This window comes from Dreissena polymorpha, chromosome 9 (assembly GCF_020536995.1).
Source record: "Dreissena polymorpha isolate Duluth1 chromosome 9, UMN_Dpol_1.0, whole genome shotgun sequence".
NCBI lineage: Eukaryota > Metazoa > Mollusca > Bivalvia > Myida > Dreissenidae > Dreissena > Dreissena polymorpha.
In genome coordinates this window covers 83,263,051-83,286,291 of record NC_068363.1, presented here as the reverse complement: position 1 = coordinate 83,286,291, position 23,241 = coordinate 83,263,051, and the positions used below count along the sequence as shown (strand labels likewise).

The 23,241-nt window shown below is 39.4% G+C and overlaps 1 protein-coding gene across 1 annotated transcript in view; it reads left to right on the top strand.

Moving 5' to 3' along the window:
* Positions 1-22,470, top strand: part of LOC127843975 (VPS9 domain-containing protein 1-like) — a 28,246-nt gene extending 5,776 nt beyond the window's left edge. The window contains exons 6-15 of the mRNA XM_052373901.1: positions 1,902-1,964; positions 2,994-3,046; positions 4,715-4,802; positions 6,049-6,134; positions 6,657-7,497; positions 7,964-8,082; positions 12,242-12,438; positions 12,746-12,818; positions 18,552-18,656; positions 20,651-22,470. Of these exons, the coding sequence (XP_052229861.1) occupies positions 1,902-1,964; positions 2,994-3,046; positions 4,715-4,802; positions 6,049-6,134; positions 6,657-7,497; positions 7,964-8,082; positions 12,242-12,438; positions 12,746-12,818; positions 18,552-18,656; positions 20,651-20,744 (1,719 nt within the window). The 3' untranslated portion in view covers positions 20,745-22,470. The remainder of the gene's footprint in view (positions 1-1,901; positions 1,965-2,993; positions 3,047-4,714; positions 4,803-6,048; positions 6,135-6,656; positions 7,498-7,963; positions 8,083-12,241; positions 12,439-12,745; positions 12,819-18,551; positions 18,657-20,650) is intronic.
* The last annotated feature ends 771 nt before the right edge of the window (positions 22,471-23,241 follow it).

The following is a 23,241-nucleotide window of genomic DNA, read 5'->3' as shown; positions in this document are numbered from 1 at the left end:
TAAAATCTTGTTAACACTCTAGAGGCCACATTTATTGTCTGATTTTCCTGAAACTTAATCAGAAGATTCATCCCAATAATATCTTGGACGAGTACGAAAATGATGCCGGTTGGTTGAAAAACATGGCCGCCAGGGGGCGGGGCATTTTTCCTTATATGGCTATAGTAAAACCTTGTTAACACTCTAGAGGCCACATTTATTTTCCGATCTTCATGAAACTTGCTCAGAAGATTTGTCCCACTGATATCTTTGATGAGTTCAAAAATGGTAACCTTTGCTTGAAAAACATGGCTGCCAAGGGGCGGGGCATTTTTCCTTAAATGGCTATATATGGCTATAGTAAAATCTTGTTAACACTCTAGAGGCCACATTTAATGTCCAATCGTAATGAAACTTGGTCAGAAGATTCATCCCAATAATATCTTGGACGAGTTCGAAAATGATGCCGGTTGGTTGAAAAACATGGCCACCATGGGGCGGGGCATTTTTCCTGATATGGCTATGGTTAAACCTTGTCAACACTCTAGAGGCCACATTTATTGTCCAATCTTGATGAAATATGGTCAGAAGATTGGTCCCAATGATATCTTGGATGAGTTCGAAAATGGTTACGTTTGCTTGAATAACATGGCTGCCAAGGGGCGGGGCATTTTTCCTTATATGGCTATATAAGGCTATAGTAAAATCTTGTTAACACTCTAGAGGCCACATTTATAGTCCGATCTTCATGACACTGGGTCAGAAGGTTCAACCCAATAATATCTTGGACGAGTTCAAAAATGATGCCGGTTGGTTGAAAAACATGGCCACCACAGGGGCGGGGCTGTTTTCCTTATATGGCTTTAGTAAAACCTTGTTAACACTCTAGAGGTCACATTTATTTTCCGATCATCATGAAACTTGGTCAGAAGATTTGTCCCAATGATATCTTGGATGAGTTCGAAAATGGTTTTGGTTGCTTTAAAAACATGGCCACCAGGGGCGGGGCATTTTTCCTTATATGGCTATATATGGCTATAGTAAAACCTTGTTAATTCTTTAGAGGCCACATTTATTTCCAATCTTCATGAAATTTGGTCAGAAGATTGGTCGCATTGATATCTTGGATGAGTTCGAAAATAATTATGTTTGCTTGAAAAAAATGGCTTCCAAGGGGCGGGGCATTTTTCCTTATATGGCTTTAGTAAAATCTTGTTAACACTCTAGAGGCCACATTTACTGTCCGATCTTCATGAAACTTGGTCAGAAGATTTATCCCGATAATATCTTGGATGAGTTCAAAAATTATGCCTGTTGGTTGAAAAACATGGCTGTCAGGGGGCGGGGCATTTTTCCTTATATTGCTATAGTAAAACCTTGTTAACACTCTAGAGGCCACATTTATTTTCCGATCTTCGTGAAACTTGGTCAGAAGATTTGTCCCAATAATATCTTGTTATCTCAGGTGAGCGACTTTGGGCCTTTCAGGCCCTCTTGTTATTTTCTTATTTTACTCTTCCAAAATTAAAACTATGTGATAAAATTCATGATACAAATTAATCATAGAACACCCTAAACATTTCATTCATTAGACTGCATTTTTAAATTAAAAGACCACCAGTTAAGACCAATATTTTCCTTATTGTGAATCATTTTTATCCTTCTAAAAGTAGACATATAACTGAACATATATTTTCTTAAAGAACATGTATATATATATTTGACAAATTAAAGTATTTGCAGCTAAATCATGATTTGGCACTTGTATTTGACAACACATAATGGGCTCTATGTATTTTGTACCAATAAATTATGTAAACGGAAATACTGTACCATATCATTACACATTACTACCTTTAACCTGTATTAACCATTTGAAGATGTCATTTCCAATAGTCATTATGGTGTCATATTTTTTACAGAGTTTGACCATGCAGCGGAAGATGGCAGAAAACTTGGCGATTGCTCATGCACAGGAAACGGCTGTATCTTTTGTTATCACATGAAAAATAATGTGTATATAATATCCTATTTTTGCATTTCTTCCTTCATGACTGCTTTTGACCTCATAATGTGAAAAAATACTTATACTGTGAAAACACTTACTACGGAAGACCAGTTTTTTCATCCATTGCAACATTTCTTTCTTTTGACTGGGAAATCTTGGTTTCATGCTCAGACTGTCTGTTCGACACAATTTTAATGCACTGAAATTAACATGCATATGTCATTTTGACAAGTGAACATTGATGTCAAAGAGTCAAACAAACCTTAAGTCCTATCAATATTTGCATATTGGACAAATTTAAGCAATATATAAAGCACCAGGTAGCTTGCACTCAGTTTTCTCAATAAATGGGGCAGAGCAACAGATTTGTTTAAGTCTTCAGCTCGTCTATACAAACAAGGAAGGAGGATACAAGTTTTACAAACATCTTTTGTTCCTATTTGGATGTGTTGGTCATTAATATTAATTTTTATTATTATTCTTATAAAACCAATATATCAAGTGTGAATCATTAAAAAACAATTAGTTTTAAGTAAACATTGTAAGGTCATATTGATTAGAACACATACTCATAAAAAGTATACATGCACACACGTGTATCTGTCATCTAAGAATGTAACAAAATAAGCTTAACAATATGTGTTTTTTACAACACATACATTTGTGTGGAATTTAACCAGTCACTTATTTGTGCATTATTTAAAAACTAAAAGATTGGTGCAGTAGCTAACAACTCACTAATTCGCACTGTATCTAATAAGTCACTTATGGGGGCAGAATTTAACAACTCACTAATTGGTACAGTATTTAGCAATTCACTAATAGGTACAGTATTTAACAATGCATTGATTGGCACTGTATTAAACAAGTCACTTATTTGCGCAGTATTTAACAACTCACTTATTTGCTCTGTATTTAACAATCACGAATCGGAACTGTATTTTACCAAAGGAAGAATGTCTTGTTATTATCATAAGCTACTGTGAAGACCTTGACAAGAGCTCAGTTAGCAAAGAAGATTGCAGAACGTCAAGCCAGGCTCGAGGAACAAGCAACTAAGTATATTATAGCATGCATAGGGAATCATGAGTTGGATTTTTCAAATAAGTTGGAGATGCAGAGATATGGTTCTATTTTTCTGTAAAAGCAAATTGCTGTAGTGAACAAAATGGTACACATGTCAATATTATGCTTATGTGCGTTCGTACAGTCGGGCGGCGGGCGTGCCTTTGTGCGTGCATTCGTCTGAGCCTGTCTGGACTACAACTTCGTCATTCATCTTGCAATTTTGAAATAACTTACCATAAAGGACAATCATTTTAAAGCCATGTATGTCTCACTACCTCAAAGTAATTATACAGCATGTCCAGACAGCAACTTCATCATTGATCATGTAATTTATAAATAACTCGCCACAAATGTGCAGCATATGCAGATGGCTTGTCACCTGGTCAAGTTGTCTCCTAACTCAAAGGTCAAGGTCAAACATTAAGGTCAAATGTCCAGTTTGTCTTTACTGTAACTTCATCATGCAATTTTTAGCTCGGCGTTTTCGGAGAAAACCCGAGGTATTGTCATAGCCAGCTTATCGTCCGCCGTCCGCTGTAGGCGTCGTGCTAAAACCTTAACATTGGCTCTAAAATCAAAGTGCTTCCACCTACAACTTTGAAACTTCATATGTAGATGCACCTTAATGAGTTCTACACGCTACACCCATTTTTGGGTCACTAGGTCAAAGGTCAAGGTCACTGTGACCTCTAATATGAAACTGTAACATAGGCTCTAAAATCAAAGTGCTTACACCTACAACTTTGAAACTTCATATGTACATGCACCTTGATGAGTTCTACACGCCACACCCATTTTTGGGTCACTAGGTCAAAGGTCAAGGTCACTGTGACCTCTAATATAAAACTTTAACATAAACCTTAACATTCGCTCTAAAATCAAAGTGCTTCCACCTACAACTTTGAAACTTCATATGTAGATGCACCTTAATGAGTTCTACACGCTACACCCATTTTTGGGTCACTAGGTCAAAGGTCAAGGTCGCTGTGACCTCTAATATGAAACTTTAACATAGGCTCTAAAATCAAAGTGCGTCCACCTACAACTTTGAAACTTCATATGTACATGCACCTTGATGAGTTCTACACGCCACAGCCATTTTTGGATCACTAGGTCAAAGGTCAAGGTCACTGTGACCTCTAATATAAAACTTTAACATAAACCTTAACATTCGCTCTAAAATCAAAGTGCGTCCACCTACAACTTTGAAACTTCATATGTAGATGCACCTTGATGAGTTCTACACGCCACACCCATTTTTGGGTCACTAGGTCAAAGGTCAAGGTCACTGTGACCTCTAAAAAAAAAATCTGACAAGCTTTCATTTATTTAAAACTGCACCCGTAGCCGAGCGTGGCAACCGTTATGCGGTGCTCTTGTTTATTTAAATAATTTTCCACAAATGGTCACCACTTGGTGTAGGCATCTTTTGGGCAAAGTTTAGGATCACACTAAAGGTCAATGGTTAAACATGTGCATGGTGCCAGTTAAATAATTTCAGGTATTACTGACAATGGGAATGATGTGTTTCCGAAAGGAATCTACCTAGTTACTAATTATTGGATCTAAATATATGACATACCAGTAAACTTTTAATGGCTATTACCAACCCTATTCTTTGGTTGTCAAGAATGTTGCATGAAACTACTTCCACCACAGGAGGTTTAATTCACCAATTGGAATGTCGGAAGAGGAACAAAAGCAGCGTCATATTTACAGACGGGTGCTGGAGTTGGAAATGGAACAGGTATCTGTTTGTGTTTGAAGGGCATGGATAGTGGTGTGTATTATGTATTCTAGGGTTCTTTGGTTTCTAGTAGCTATCACTGTCTTGTTCAATATTAAAAAAATATGCCACTGTTTTAAGCTTCCACTGTTATTGTGTATTTTGAATGTCATCATCAGTAACTGCATTTGTTGAGTACGTATTGCAAAAATTGTATTTGTAATTTTAAAACAAAAATCTCCTATTTGAATGCTCTGATTTATTCTTAACACATAGCATTCAGAAATTAATTATTATATCCATTTTAAGCTTGACTTTTAAAATCTCAGAGGAGTTTTTCCTAATTAGAGAAAAAACTTTATTACTTGATATGAATACTTAGAATTGGGTTCCAATGCATACATTTATTGTATTTTTATCCCCGCCAAAAAATGTTTCGGAGGGGATATAGGAATAGTCTCCGTCCGTATGTGTGTCCGTCTGTGCGTCTGTATTTCCGTCCAAAACTTTGTCCATAGCATAACTCCAAATCTATTCAATGGATTTACGTTTAACTTAGAATATAAACAGATGGCAACTAGGAGAAGTGCAGTGACCAAGAACCATAACTCTATCTACCTTAGTTTTTGAAGTATCTCCCTTTATTTAATTTCAAAGTAAATTTTTGTCAGGAGCATAACTCTAAATCTACTGAAGGGATTTATTTAAAACTTGAAATATAAACAGATGGCAAAGTAGGAGAAGTACAGTGACAAACAACCATAACTCTCTCTACCTTACTTTTTGAATTATTTCCCTTTATTTAATTTCAAAGTTAATTTTTGTCTGGAGCATAACTCAAAATCTACTGAAGGGATTTACTTGAAACTTGAAATATAATAAGATGGCAAGTAGGAAAAGTGCATTGACTAATAACCATAACTCTATCTACCTTAGTTTTGAATTATCTCCCTTTATTTAATTTCAATTTTTTTAATTGCATCTATGCTATTATAAAGACAAGCGCCTGTGTTAATCGATTATTGTACATTCGGATACTTTTTCATGGTAACAGCTTTTATCCTTATAAAACAATTGCTAAGTGCACTTGTACTCAACTGTCCAATAAGGAAAAAATACAGACTTTCTGGATCCAATAACGGAATATATTGGACAGTAACGTGGTACATATGAACAATGCCCATTGGATGAATTTATTGGATATAGAATAATTGAGATTTATTGTGCTTCTACTACACTATTTGTTATAGGTCTGTATATATTTTAGGTATGGCTTGCAGAGCTTCGCAAAAGGCTGGATAGCAATCCTACAGACATTGAAGTCATAAGTGAAATAATTACCAGTATCCTTAGGTGGGTACATGATCCACACATCCTGAAGTGAAGTATATTCAGATCAATCCATACTATACTAAGATTGTTTGTTCAAATAATACAGTTTGGTTTAGTCTGCTTGCAGAAACAGCAATCACAATGCTGAATGTATGTGCCGGTGTCCAAGCTTGTTTTGACTATAACTTTGTCATTTACCATGCAAATTTAAAGTAAATGACCACAAATGTTAAGCATTATAAGAGGATGTCTTGTGAGTAACACTCCTCAGCCTTCCTCAAAGGTCGAAGTCACATAAAGAGATAAAAAAAGGTTTATTGTATGGTCTTTGTTTTTGACCTTTGAATAGCATTTATTTTGTAATTGAACAAAAATCTTTAAATAAAGTTAGTTTTAAGGTTAGTCATATTGCCTCTTTTCAACAATAACTCAATAAAAACAGTAACCTTATAAAAAAAAATTGTTTGTTTCCCATATATTTCAGGTTTTTATTGGCACAAATTCTTAATGACATTTATGATGTCAATTTTTTCTTCTTTTCAGTTGTCAAAGTCACCCACTGACAGAGGAGCTTGAAAAACATCAGAACAGAATCCTAGACAAACTTACACCGCTAGTGAAAAACATAGATTCTGATCTGAATCAAATCCAGCGTGTTCTGGAGTCAGATGTTAGCCTCGATTTACTGTCGCTGGAAGCAGGGTTGGATTCCAAACACCAGCTGATATTAGAGGGTGAACAACAAGACCTGATTTCTCCTAGTGATCAACATAATGAACTGGAAAATACTGCAAATAATAAAATGGAGGAGGATATAAAGAATGCCATTAAAACACATGATGTATCATCAAATGCCAGTACGAGTGGTAGTAATATTGTAAGTTGCACACTTGAAATGAAAAGTCAGATTAAAAAGTCGCTTGAACAAGGTGAAGAAGTGACAGCCGTATTTCAGAAAGAAGATGAGATGGTGAAAACTATAACAAGAAATATGGCTTCCGATTATTTAAGGTACAGTCAAGAAAATATGGATGACCTCTTTGATTCCGATGATGATGAAGCAGAAAATGATCTCCCTGTTGCAGATGATGTATTATCTAGCTCACGGGTTAAAAATGCTGACATTCAACAAGATGATGAACACAATGTCACAGAGGAAATAGAACTATCTAGTGCAAACAGGGAGTTAATTGACGATAATGACTGCCAACCTGATAAAGGGCCTGAAAACAATAATATTGAACATGGAATTGAGAATATATCCAAGAAAGATACAAGTTACAATGAAATGGAATACAAGATCTTCAACCTCCGTACTGAGGCCTACCATCGGCACTTGTCTGGGATAACAGAAGAAATCATGACCAGCATTGATACATTGCAGGTTGCGTGTCTTTTATTGAGCTTTTGGTTTGATTAACATACTTAATTTAGCCTAACTTATCTGAAGAAAAGTTTGTAATATTTTCAATTTGTTTACTAATCATTAATTTGGGCAATATTTGCATGAGCTTAGTTGTTTCATCTCTGTTCATGTACAGAGTGTTCTGGTTTTTGAACAACGCAATAGGTTCATGTTACTGTATAGCAACCTCATAGAGTGTTGGAGGATCATGTTACACCCCATAATTGGCCTTGTTCTATTTACAATCTTACAAATACAATCAGTATTTTTCTGATTTAGAAAGATGTTCTTTTTCTTTTGAATTTCACATAACTTTTTATGTATACAAGAACACAGTTTGAAATGTTAAACATTAGCAGTTGTTAGTAGTTTTGTTTTAGATTTTTAAGAGAAAGAGACTGGCAGATTGTTGCAATGTTCACTGCCACCATGCATTGTGTTTCAGTTGCTGTTTGTGGTTGTGTTTGAAAGTCTGGACAGCCCTGAGGGCAGGGACCAGTGTAATGTCCTCATTGAGCAGTACTTCTTCAGGCCCCTCTGGCAACACTTGCTCACCCTCTTCAGGTATCCTAGGGGCCTATCTTAACATAAGTTGATGAAGAAAATCAAACCTTTTAAAACTGGACATGCTTTATTGCTATGGAGTCAAATAAAGGCATTTCTAATGTCTTAAACTTTCAGTAAGCAATTGAACAAATAGGTCACAGCATTTGTGAAAATGATATCTTTCCGAGTTTGTAACTGGGTTACATGGCGTCAATAACTAGGTCAATAGGTCAAACTAAAAAATAGCCTGTGAACACTTCAGAGGCCACATTAAAATTAGTCACATTAGTCTTTATCATATCTTTTTAGAGTTCAAAATTGAGTCAGTTGGGACCAAAAACTAAGTCTCTACTTCAAATTAAATAAAAGGCTTGTGAACACAATAGAGGCCTCGTGTATTGCCAAATCTTAATGATACCTGGTCGGAACATTTTCACCAATGATATCTTGGCCAAGTTTTTTAACTGTAACATGGGGGTCAAAAACTTGGTCACCATATCAAATTTAAGGAAAAGATTAAGAACATTCTTGATGCCACCATTTATTGCACAATCTTATGAAATTTCGTGAAGGATAGCTCGGCTAAGTTTAAAACTGGGTCATTTGTAGTCTTAAACTAGGGCAAGAGCTCAAATAGAAAAAAAAGATAAAGCTTCTTTACATGGAAGTGCCCACATTTTTGGCCCAATCTTTATTAATGGTTCAGATAAAATAAGTAGTAAAGATACCTCAGCTGAGTTTGAAACTGGGTCACATGGGATTGGTAATAGGTAAACTAGGTCAAATTAAAGAACAACTTTTTAACACTAGGTAGGCCACATTTATTTATAATCTTCATGAAATTTAGTGACAATGATGTCACTGCAAAGTTAATTACTTGTTCTTGTCTATTCAGAAACATGGCTGCTATACCCTACATTTGAGGCATGTTGGGTCAAGGTAACTGCTGAAGATATATGAAGATTGTTTTTGCATAACTTCCACTAGAATGTAGATATTTTTGTGAAATTCTGTGTGTAGTTAACATACATGCTGATCTAATGTGGGATTGCTTTTGCGGCCACTGAGTCAAGGTAACTGTTACTGGAAATACAAAATACACATTCCTTTCACTTACTTGATTTGGAAGGAGTTATTTTGCTGAAATTTTGTTTGAAGGCATCACACATGCATACCTACCTAGAGACTGTATTTATGGCCATAGTTGTTTAAAAAAAACTACAAATTTTGGCTACATAAGTTTGCTTTTAGGTATTTTTCTGAAAGTTGGTGTGTGCTAACATTCATGCAAACATAGCTTGGGATTGCATCTGGGGCCAGTCGGGTCAAGGTTAAAGGTCACTGTTTGCTAAAAGTTGGAAAACAGTTACTGCACATGAACTTTTGTGGGGGGATGTTTTTTGTTGAAATTTGTGCAAGCGTAGAGTATACTGAGACCTTGCATAGTTATATTACTTTCTTTAATTTAAATGAGTAGTTAAAAGAATGAACGTCTGATTGTGTTGCATGCCCACATTTATTGTTGTGATGTACATTTTCTGATTTAATGTTGCAGATAACTTACTATATAGCAATATCAGATATTCACCAACAAAGATGTCTCTGCATTCTTTATATCAGGTGGCAGATAATGTATATACTTTTAGAGCGGAAGAATAGTCGAGCACGTTGTCTTGAGACATCTCTTGTACAATATTTATTCACACCAACCGTTATAACATATTTTTATGTCCTCTTTTGTCATGTTGTGTCTCAGCTGCAACTTTGCCCCTGAAATTGCTAAATGATATCAGATATGAAGTGCAAAAACACAATAAAAGACATTTTGTAGCTCATCTATTTTTTGAAGAAAAAAAAGAGCTATTGTCATCACCTGAGCATCTGCGTAGACGTCGGCATCTGCGTCCGGTTAAGTTTTGTGTTAAGGTCCACTTTTCTCATAAAGTATCAAAGCTATTGCATTCAACCTTGGTACACTTACTTACTATCATGAGGGGACTGGGCAGGCAAAGTTAGATAACGCTGGCTGGCATGTTACAGAATTATGGCCCTTTTTATACTTAGAAAATTGAACATTTGGTTAAGTTTTGTGTTTAGGTCCACTTTATTCCTAAAGTATCAAAGCTCTCTTATTTAAGTAGTTTTCATCTGATCTTTACCAAACTTGGTCAGAAGTTGTATCAAGACAATATCTAGGTCAAGTTCGAATATGGGTCATGCCGGGTCAAAAACTAGGTCATGGGGTCACTTAGTGCATTTCAAGGATTTAGCATGGTGTCCGCTCTCTAGTTTATGTGGCTTTCTGATTTATTTTGATATTCTAAGACATTTTATGCCCCCAAAGGAGGGCATATAGTGATCGGACTGTCCGTCACACTTTGCGTTTAGATTTCGAAAAATGCTCATAACTTCTATGTCGCTTCAAATAGCAATTTCATATTTGGCATGCATGTGCATATGGACAAGGCCTTTCCATACGCACACAAATTTTGACCCCTGTGACCCTGACCTTGAATTTAGGGTCCGCGTTTAGGTTTCGAAATCTGCGTTTAGGTTTCGAAAAAAGCTCATAACTTCTACCAAGCGTTTATAGGGGGCATAAGTCATCCTATGGTGACAGCTCTTTTTTTTTTTCTTATTTTTGGAAGATAGTGTAATAAATGACCACACACCCACACTATACACCCCTCTCCACCCCCACCCCTCCCTCCTCCTTTCTGATTGAAGTATTGAGATAGGTCCCTTCACCTTTATAAAGAAAAATAGATGAGCGGTCTGCACCCGCTAGGCAGTGCTCTTGTTTATAATTTAGTTACTCATTTTAAATTCTTTTATAAATTGTTGCTACCTGGTTTTCTAACCTACCATTACCCTTTATTCTGTATGTTGACAACAGCCCTGTCAGCCTGAAAGATAATGGGGTGAAGTATGCTGGAAAAAATAACATGGCATCTATTATGAATACAGTCCACTCTCGTTATGTCGACATCGGATATCTCGATATTCTCGATATGTCGAAGTAAGCTCAATGTCCCAACTTTTTTCCTTCTTTATCTATATAAATAAACATCGCATATCTCGATTTTCGTTATGTCGAATAATTCGATATGTCGATATAAAATTTTGTCCCGAGTCCAGATTTTACATGTATTTACTGTGGTTTATCTCGAAGTGCGAATAACTGTCCCAGTGTCGGCAAAAGGTGAGAAAAATTTTCTTTGATACTTCACCGCCCCGCTTCGCCCGGCTGCTCCCGATACTGTGCGGTAGGAAATCGATCCGTTGATTGCATCAATGATCACACGTGTGTAATGTCGTTAGCAATTAAAACTTGAGTAAGGCCTGTCACTTTAACTGTCACTTTAACATCAATTTACTGCAATTAATGCACCGCCTGCCGAAAGGCCGAAATATATTTTTTTATTTTATAACCGATTGAACTTTGCATTTCAAACTACAAAATGTTAAGTATTCTGGAACGTGATTTACACATGTTCAGATGGAAAACCCTCGTCTTGATTGGACGTCAATTGCATCATAACTATAAATAGCAACATTACCGGATGTTTACTCGACAGTTTAGAAAAATTATAACCGCATGTGTTCATGCAATTATGTAATACTTAAAACGTCATTTTAAGCATTTAAATTTAATCATGCCTCGTAAAAACGCGTATACATGTATATCAGGTAGAGAGTATTCTGCCACACGGTGACGGCTTTAGTTAGACCACTTAGCAGGTATATTTATGTTAAAAACAAGGTAAATATTCGTCTTATTTTTTCTTTAAAAACGCCAAATCGGATATCTCGAACTCTCGTTATCTCGATATATTTTCTTATTCCCGCCGACTTCGAGATAACGAGAGTGGACTGTATTTACAATTGCTTAATGATAAGTTTGCAAAGTTACACCTCTGTATTTGATGTCACTAATTTAAATATTTTGGTGGTTGACATAAATGCACCCAGAGTTATTTGCATCTCACCAGGGGCATTTATGAATAAAAAAATTATAATTGTAAATAATGTTCTGATTTTTTTTTATTCCCCCATCACATTTTTAGAACAAGTTAATATTTTAGTGGTCAACAAGACCAATTTCAGAAAACATGTCAGTCCAAATGTAATTTTGCCTGGCAAGGCAATGTGACAAAGACTGCTATCAATACTGCAGAATGGCCAACAAACCGAAGGAGATGAGGCTTGCAAAGGTGATGCGTAGCCATGCTGGTTGTGGCCCTGATCGGTTCAGTGTACGTGCCGAGCTGTGTCTCTCTGACCAGTCTGGGCCCTCCCCATACCAGAGTGCTGTACAGGAGCTGCACCAGCTGTGCCAGACAGACACCATGATGAACAAGCTGGATAGACTTGGTACTACAAGGACTGGTCTCATTACCTGTGTCTTGCATTCAGTTTAATATAGCTGTACGGTGTGTGTGGCTGCGTGTTTTCATTCCTACACAAGATCTGTGGCGAAAAAAGAAGTCATTGGTTTATTTGGAAAGATCTTGGAAACACTACTTGATTTTCTCACACCTATAAATGTATAAATCATCATGGATATTATGCACAGATTGATTATGGTAATACAATAAACTGTTTTGGCATAAGTACCTATACACATTAAAATTCATATCAATTCCCAATCTATTGATTGTGTTTCTTTGTTCTTTTACAGTGAAGGCTTCTAAAGAGGTGATGCAGTGTGTGGAGATGTACTACAGAGGTCGAGAGACCAGCCCACCTAGCATGTAAGTATTGCAGTGTGTAGAGATGTACTACAGAGGTTGGGAGACCAGCCCACGTAGCATGTAAGTATAGCAAGTGTGGAGATGTACTACAGAGGTCAGGAGACCAGCCCATCTAGCATGTAAGTATAGCGGTGTGTGGAGATGTACTACATAGGTAGGGAGACCAGCCCACGTAGCATGTAAGTATAGCAGTGTGTGGAGATGTACTACATAGGTAGGGAGACCAGCCCACGTAGCATGTAAGTATAGCAGTGTGTGGAGATGTACTACAGAGGTCAGGAGACCAGCCCATCTAGCATGTAAGTATAGCAGTGTGTGGAGATGTACTACATAGGTAGGGAGACCAGCCCACGTAGCATGTAAGTATAGCAGTGTGTGGAGATGTACTACATAGGTAGGGAGACCAGCCCACGTAGCATGTAAGTATAGCAGTGTGTGGAGATGTACTACATAGGTCTGGAGACCAGCCCACCTAGCATGTAAGTATAGCAGTGTGTGGAGATGTACTACAGAGTTTTGGAGACCAACCCACCGAGCATGTAAGTATAACAGTGTGTGGAGATGTAATACAGAGGTCTGGAGACCAGCCCTCCTAGCATGTAAGTATAGCAGTGTGTGGAGATGTAATACAGAGGTAGGGAGACCAGCCCACCTAGCATTTAAGTATAGCGGTGTGTGGAGATGTACTACAGAGGTCAGGAGACCAGTCCTCCTAGCATGTATATAGCAGTGTGTGGAGATGTAATACATAGGCCTGGAGACCAGCCCACCTAGCATGTAAGTATAGCAGTGTGTGGAGATGTAATACAGAGGTCTGGAGACCAGCCCTCCTAGCATGTAAGTATAGCGGTGTGTGGAGATGTACTACAGAGGTCTGGAGACCAGCCCACCTAGCATGTAAGTATAGCGGTGTGTGGAGATGTAATACAGAGGTCTGGAGACCAGCCCTCCTAACATGTAAGTATAGCAGTGTGTGGAGATGTAATACAGAGGTCAGGAGACCAGCCCACCTAGCATGTAAGTATAGCAGTGTGTGGAGATGTAATACAGAGGTCTGGAGACCAGCCATCCTAGCATGTAAGTATAGCGGTGTGTGGAGATGTACTACAGAGGTAGGGAGACCAGCCCACGAAGCATGTAAGTATAGCAGTGTGTGGAGATGTACTACAGAGGTCGAGAGACCAGCCCACCTAGCATGTAAGTATAGCAGTGTGTGGAGATGTACTACAGAGGTCTGGAGACCAGCCCACGAAGCATGTAAGTATAGCGGTGTGTGGAGATGTAATACAGAGGTAGGGAGACCAGCCCACCTAGCATGTAAGTATAGCGGTGTGTGGAGATGTACTACAGAGGTCAGGAGACCAGCCCTCCTAGCATGTATATAGCAGTGTGTGGAGATGTAATACATAGGTCTGGAGACCAGCCCACCTAGCATGTAAGTATAGCAGTGTGTGGAGATGTAATACAGAGGTCTGGAGACCAGCCCTCCTAGCATGTAAGTATAGCGGTGTGTGGAGATGTAATACAGAGGTCGAGAGACCAGCCCACCTAGCATGTAAGTATAGCGGTGTGTGGAGATGTACTACAGAGGTAGGGAGACCAGCCCACGAAGCATGTAAGTATAGCAGTGTGTGGAGATGTACTACAGAGGTCTGGAGACCAGCCCTCCTAACATGTAAGTATAGCGGTGTGTGGAGATGTAATACAGAGGTCAGGAGACCAGCCCTCCTAGCATGTAAGTATAGCGGTGTGTGGAGATGTAATACAGAGGTCTGGAGACCAGCCCTCCTAACATGTAAGTATAGCAGTGTGTGGAGTTGTAATACATAGGCCTGGAGACCAGCCCACCTAGCATGTAAGTATAGCGGTGTGTGGAGATGTAATACAGAGGTCAGGAGACCAGCCCTCCTAACATGTAAGTATAGCTGTGTGTGGAGATGTACTACAGAGGTCAGGAGACCAGCCCACCTAGCATGAAAGTATAGCAGTGTGTGGAGATGTACTACAGAGGTAGGGAGACCAGCCCTCCTAGCATGTAAGTATAGCGGTGTGTGGAGATGTAATACAGAGGTCAGGAGACCAGCCCTCCTAACATGTAAGTATAGCGGTGTGTGGAGATGTAATACAGAGGTCAGGAGACCAGCCCTCCTAGCATGTAAGTATAGCAGTGTGTGGAGATATACTACAGAGGTCGAGAGACCAGCCCTCCTAGCATGTAATTATAGCGGTGTGTGGACATGTACTACAGAGGTTTGGAGACCAGCCCATCTAGCATGTAAGTATATCTGTGTGTGGAGATGTACTACAGAGGTCTGGAGACCAGCCCAACTAGCATGTAAGTATAGCGGTGTGTGGAGATGTAATACAGAGGTCTGGTGACCAGCCCAACTAGCATGTAAGTATAGCAGTGTGTGGAGATGTACTACAGAGGTTTGGAGACGAGCCCATCTAGCATGTAAGTATATCTGTGTGTGGAGATGTACTACAGAGGTCTGGAGACCAGCCCAACTAGCATGTAAGTATAGCGGTGTGTGGAGATGTAATACAGAGGTCTGGTGACCAGCCCAACTAGCATGTAAGTATAGCGGTGTGTGGAGATGTAATACAGAGGTCTGGAGACCAGCCATCCTAGCATGTAAGTATAGCGGTGTGTGGAGATGTACTACAGAGGTCTGGAGACCAGCCCTCCTAGCATGTAAGTATAGCAGTGTGTGGAGATGTAATACAGAGGTCTGAGGACCAGCCCACGTAGCATGTAAGTATAGCAGTGTGTGGAGATGTAATACAGAGGTCTGAGGACCAGCCCACGTAGCATGTAAGTATAGCAGTGTGTGGAGATGTAATACACAAGTCTGGAGACCAGCCCTCCTAGCATGTAAGTATAGCAGTGTGTGGAGATGTAATACAGAGGTCTGGAGACCAGCCCACGTAGCATGTAAGTATAACAGTGTGTGGAGATGTTTTACAAATGTAGGGAGACCAGCCCACATAGTATGTAAGTATAGCAGTGTGTGGAGATGTATTACAGAGGTAGGGAGACCAGCTCACCTAGCATGTAAGTATAGCAGTGTGTGGAGATGTACTACAGAGGTTGGGAGACCAGCCCACATAGTATGTTTGTATAGCAGTGTGTGGAGATGTACTACAGAGGTCTGGAGACCAGCCCACCTAGCATGTAAGTATAGCAGTGTGTGGAGATGTACTACAGAGGTTGGGAGACCAGCCCACCTAGCATGTAAGTATAGCAGTGTGTGGAGATGTACTACAGAGGTTGGGAGACCAGCCCACGTAGCATGTAAGTATAGCAAGTGTGGAGATGTACTACAGAGATCAGGAGACCAGCCCTCCTAGCATGTAAGTATAGCAGTGTGTGGAGATGTACTACAGAGGTCGAGAGACCAGCCCACCTAGCATGTAAGTATAGCAGTGTGTGGAGATGTACTACAGAGGTAGGGAGACCAGCCCACGTAGCATGTAAGTATAGCAGTGTGTGGAGATGTACTACAGAGGTCAGGAGACCAGCCCATCTAGCATGTAAGTATAGCAGTGTGTGGAGATATACTACAGAGGTCGAGAGACCAGCCCTCCTAGCATGTAATTATAGCGGTGTGTGGACATGTACTACAGAGGTTTGGAGACCAGCCCATCTAGCATGTAAGTATATCTGTGTGTGGAGATGTACTACAGAAGTCTGGAGACCAGCCCAACTAGCATGTAAGTATAGCGGTGTGTGGAGATGTAATACAGAGGTCTGGTGACCAGCCCAACTAGCATGTAAGTATAGCAGTGTGTGGAGATGTACTACAGAGGTTTGGAGACCAGCCCATCTAGCATGTAAGTATATCTGTGTGTGGAGATGTACTACAGAGGTCTGGAGACCAGCCCAACTAGCATGTAAGTATAGCGGTGTGTGGAGATGTAATACAGAGGTCTGGTGACCAGCCCAACTAGCATGTAAGTATAGCGGTGTGTGGAGATGTAATACAGAGGTCTGGAGACCAGCCATCCTAGCATGTAAGTATAGCGGTGTGTGGAGATGTACTACAGAGGTCTGGAGACCAGCCCTCCTAGCATGTAAGTATAGCAGTGTTTGGAGATGTAATACAGAGGTCTGAGGACCAGCTCACGTAGCATGTAAGTATAGCAGTGTGTGGAGATGTAATACAGAGGTCTGAGGACCAGCCCACGTAGCATGTAAGTATAGCGGTGTGTGGAGATGTAATACACAAGTCTGGAGACCAGCCCTCCTAGCATGTAAGTATAGCAGTGTGTGGAGATGTACTACAGAGGTCTGGAGACCAGCCCACGTAGCATGTAAATATAACAGTGTGTGGAGATGTTTTACAAATGTAGGGAGACAAGCCCACATAGTATGTAAGTATAGCAGTGTGTGGAGATGTATTACAGAGGTAGGGAGACCAGCTCACCTAGCATGTAAGTATAGCAGTGTGTGGAGATGTACTACAGAGGTTGGAGACCAGCCCACATAGCATGTTTGTATAGCAGTGTGTGGAGATGTACTACAGAGGTCTGGAGACCAGCCCACCTAGCATGTAAGTATAGCAGTGTGTGGAGATGTACTACAGAGGTCGAGAGACCAGCCCACCTAGCATGTAAGTATAGCAGTGTGTGGAGATGTACTACAGAGGTTGGGAGACCAGCCCACGTAGCTTGTAAGTATAGCAGTGTGTGGAGATGTACTACAGAGGTCGAGAGACCAGCCCACCTAGCATGTAAGTATAGCAGTGTGTGGAGATGTACTACAGAGGTAGGGAGACCAGCCCACGAAGCATGTAAGTATAGCAGTGTGTGGAGATGTACTACAGAGGTCTGGAGACCAGCCCACCTAGCATGTAAGTATAGCAGTGTGTGGAGATGTACTACAGAGGTTGGGAGACCAGACCACCTAGCATGTATGTAAGTATAGCAGTGTGAGGAGATGTTCTACAGAGGTCTGGAGACCAGTCCATCTAGCATGTAAGTATAGCAGTGTGTGGAGATGTACTACAGAGGTAGGGAGACCAGCCCATCTATCATGTAAGTATAGCAGTGTGTAGAGATATACTACAGAGGTAGGGAGACCAGCCCACCTAGCATGTAAGTATAGCAGTGTGTGGAGATGTACTACAGAGGTTGGGAGACCAGCCCACCTAGCATGTAAGTATAGCAGTGTGTGGAGATGTACTACAGAGGTCGAGAGACCAGCCCACCTAGCATGTAAGACCTCTACTACTGCCAGAAGTGTCGTACACAAAAAAACACACACTATAATGCCTCTAAACAGGAGTTTAACATGTAATGAACTTAACATACATGCAGTTTTATGTATTTGAACACTGTTCTGCATAGCACTAACAGATCATTCCATTTCAATATGGAGAATACTAGGTAAGTATTCAATGAACGGATATGTACCTTGTTTAGAAGTCTTTGCAAGAGCTACTCATGTTAAGCTAAGCAAGATTAACTTCTATATAGTCAACATTTCCACCATTGGTTTTAATTTCATTCCAAATAATTTGAAAACCATAAACTCCTGTCAAAAATAACATCAAAATAGTTAATTCCATCCATAGTTTATCCTACAGATTTTCATTACCTGAATGTCAATGTCACTGTTTAGACAGCATAAGACTCAAGTTACCTGCGTTCTTTAATATAGTATCCGAAATGGATTGGTGCATCCCTTATGTTAATATCAATAAACCTTTGACATGCTGTCACTGATTTCAGAGGTGCCGATGACTTGTTGCCTGTCCTCAGTTTCATCATAGTTCGCAGCAGCCTCCCTCAATTGGTGTCAGAATGTCATGCAATTGAGAAATTCATCCATGAAGCGTTAGTAAATACTGAAATATTTTTCCTTAAATATTATTAGCTCGGCTGTTTTTTGAGAAAACCCGAGGTATTGTCATAGCCAGCTCGTCGTTATGTCCGCGTCGTGCTAAAACCTTAACATTTTGTCAAGGTTTTGAACATTGGCTCTAAAATCAAAGTGCTTCAACCTACAACTTTGAAACTATATATGTAGCTGCACCTTGATGAGTTCTACATGCCACACCCATTTTTAGGTCAAAGGTCAAGGTCACTGTGACCTCTAAAAAAAAAAAAAAAAATTTTTTTTGACAAGCTGTCATTTATTATGCCCCCCTTTGAAGAAGAGTGGGTATATTGTTTTGCACATGTCGGTCCGTCCGTTGGTCTGTCCACCAGATGGTTTCCGTATGATAACTCAAGAACGCTTAGGCCTAGGATCATGAAACTTCATAGGTACATTGATCATGACTCGCAGATGACCCCTATTGATTTTCAGGTCACTAGGTCAAAGGTCAAGGTCACGGTGACCCGAAATAGTAAAATGGTTTCCGGATGATAACACAAGAACGCTTATTCCTAGGATCATGAAACTTCATAGATACATTGATCATGACTCGCAGATGACCCCTATTGATTTTCAGGTCACTAGGTCAAAGGTCAAGGTCACGGTGACCCGAAATAGTAAAATGGTTTCCGGATGATAACTCAAGAACGCTTATGCCTAGGATCATGAAACTTCATAGGTACATTGATCATGACTCGCAGATTACCCCTATTGATTTTCAGGTCAATAGGTGAAAGGTCAAGGTCACGGTGACCCGAAATAGTAAAATGGTTTCCGGATGATAACTCAAGAACGCTTATGCCTAGGATCATGAAACTTCATAGATACATTGATCATGACTGGCAGATGACCCCTAATGATTTTCAGGTCACTAGGTCAAAGGTCAAGGTCACGGTGACCCGAAATAGTAAAATGGTTTCCGGATGATAACTCAAGAACGCTTATGCCTAGGATCATGAAACTTCATAGGTCCATTGATCATGACTCGCAGATGACTAATGATTTTCAGGTCACTAGGTCAAAGGTCAATGTCATGGTGACTCAACTTAGAAAAATGGTTTCCGGATGATAACTCAAGAACGCTTACGCCTAGGATCATGAAACTTCATAGGTACATTGATCATGACTCGCAGATGACCCCTATTGAATTTCAGGTCACTATGTCAAAAGTCAAGGTCACGGTGACTTGATATAGTAAAATGGTTTCCGGATGATAACACAAGAAAGCTTATGCCTAGGATCATGAAACTCCATAGGTACATTGATCATGACTCGTAGATGACCCCTATTGATTTTCAGGTCACTAGGTCAAAGGTCAAGGTCACAGTGCCAAAAAACGTATTCACACAATGGCTGCCACTACAACTGACAGCCCATATGGGGGGCATGCATGTTTTACAAACAGCCCTTGTTAAAAACTGCACCCGCAGCCGAGCGTGGCACCCGTTATGCGGTGCTCTTGTTACAACTTGTATTGAAAGTAATGAACAACTGTTATAAAATAGCTTCAGCTGAGTCAATAGAATAGAATAGAATAGAATTGAATGTTTATTGTATTCATCTTGAACACAAATCCTTTATCAACAGACTTGATTTAATGTTTATTGTGTTCATCTTGAACACCAATCCCTTATCAACAAACTTAATTTTATGTTTATTGTGTTCATCTTGAACACCAATCCTTTATCAACAGACTTGATTTAATGTTTATTGTGTTCATCTTGAACACCAATTCTTTATCAATAGACTTGATTTAAAGTTTATTGTGTTCATCTTGAACACCAATCCTTTATCAATAGACTTGATTTAATGTTTATTGTGTTCATCTTGAACACCAATCTTTTATCAACAGACTTGATTTGATGTTTATTGTGTTCATCTTGAACACCAATCCTTTATCAACAGACTTGATGTTTTTTGTATGATGAGTTGTTTCGCTGGTTTGTTTAAGGTACATGCTTGGTGAGGAGGGATATTGCTTGACCTCCTTTCAGACTGCCCTTAATTACCTGGTTACACAGGGAATGACACAGGATAAGAATTGAAGACCCTCTGTAACCTAGCCATACAATGAATGGTGCAGAAAGGAAATCCAAGGCCATTAATTAATGGGCACACAGGGGATGGAAATGAACAGGGATTGATTGGCTTCAATAGTGTGTGGACCTACAGGGGCATTTCTCAACTACCTAGTAATACAGGGAATTGAACAGGCATGGAAATGACATTTCTTAACTACCTAGAAATACAGGAAATGCAACAGAAATGGAAATGACATTTTTCAACTACCTAGTAATACAGGGAATTGAACAGACATGGAAATGACATTTCTCAACTACCTAGTAATACATGTACAGCGAAGGAACAGACATGGAAATGACATTTCTTAACTACCTAGTAATACAGCAAAGGAACAGACATGGAAATAACATTTCTCAACTACCTAGTAATACAGGGAAGAAACAGACATGGAAATGACATTTCCTAACTACCTAGTAATACAGGGAAGGAACAGACATGGAAATGACATTTCTCAACTACCTAGTAATTCAGGGAAGGAATAGGCATGGAAATGACATTTCTCGACTACCTTGTAATACGGCGAAGGAACAGACATGGAAATAACATTTCTCAACTACCTAGTAATACAGGGAAGGAACAGACATGGAAATGACATTTCTCAACTACCTAGTAATACAGAGAAGGAAAAGACATGGAAATGACATTTCTCAACTACCTAGTAATACAGGGAAGGAACAGACATGGAAATGACATTTCTCGACTACCTTGTAATACAGCGAAGGAACAGACATGGAAATAACATTTCTCAACTACCTAGTAATACAGGGAAGGAACAGAAATGGAAATGACATTTCTCAACTACCTAGTAATACAGGGAAGGAACAGACATGGAAATGACATTTCTCAACTACCTTGTAATACAGGGAAGGAACAGACATGGAAATGACATTTCTCGACTACCTTGTAATACAGGGAATTGAACAGACATGGAAATTACATTTCTCGACTACCTTGTAATACAGGGAATCAGTAGCCACAGTGCAGAATGTAATAAGAAGACCCTTAACTACCTAGTCAAAGAGGGAGAGGACCGGAATAGGAATTAATGGCCCTCAATGACCTTGTCACTGACATAGTAGATTTGGAATTGAAGGGTCTTAGCTATCTATTCACAGAGGGAATAGAGCAGAACTACGACAACTACCTGGTTACAGAGAGAATGGAACACAATGGGAATTGATAGCCATTAAATACCTAGCCACAAAGAGAATGTAAAGGATTGGGAATTGATTGTCCTGAACTACCTGATCACGAAAGTAATTGAAAGAAATAGGAATTGAAGGACCTAAACTAAACAGTCCCATAGGTAATGGAACAGAAATTGATTTGCTATTAGGTACCTGGTCACACAGGGAATAAAACTGAATGTGAAATGATTGCCCTCAACTTCCTAGTCACAGAGGTAATGGAGCAGAATTGGAAATGATATCTCTCTAATTAACTGGTTGAAATGTGTAAAGGAAACAATAGGAAGCGTTGTTCCTCAACTACCAAGCCTAACACTGTAATGACAGAATTAGAATTGAGCTCCATGTCTTGGGAATCAAGTTGACAGAGAAATGTTGCATAATGAAAGTGTTTGTTTTTTTTACTTGTTTCTTACTCAAACTTTTTCTATATTTATTTGCACTTGTTTGACATGCATGTTAATATTTTTTAAGACTTGTATAAAATATAACAGAAACCTTATCAGTTGTCAGTTTTTATACACACGTTTTCAAAACGGGACGTATCATATGATCACACTTGGCGGCGGCAGCGGCAGGCGGCGGCATCCACAGCAGTGTCCGCTCTCTAATTCATATAGTTTTCATCCGATCTTCACCAAACTTGGTCAGAAGTTTTATCTAGACAATATCTAGGTCAAGTGTTTATATGGGTCATGCCGGGTCTAAAACTAGGTCACTGGGTCACTTAGAGCATTACAAGGATTTAGCATGATGTCCGCTCTCTAATTGAAGTAGTTTTCATCCGACTTCACCAAATTTGGTCAGAAGTTGTGTCTAAATGATATCTAGGTTAAGTTCAAATATGGGTCATGCCGGGTCAAAAACTAGGTTACTAGGTCACTTAGTGCATTTCAGGCATTAAGCATGGTGTCCACTCTCTAATTGAAGTAGTTTTCATCCGATCTTCACCAAATGTGGTCAGAAGTTGTGTCTAGATGATATGTAGGTCAGTTCAAATATGGGTCATGCCGGGTCAAAAACTAGGTCATGAGGTCACTTAGTGCATTTAAAACAATTACCATTGTGTCTTTTACCCTAGTCTGTTAGTTGTGATATGCTACACTTGTTAATCAAGTTGTCCAAAACCTTAAAACAGGCGTATTGTGACAGTTTGGCACTCTTGTTAGTCTTGGTAGTTAGCTCATGGACTACCTCTTCTCAGCTTTTAGCCATTATATTGACAGAGCAATTTATTCTTCATTTCCGACATGTTTCTTGTACATTGTGAAGT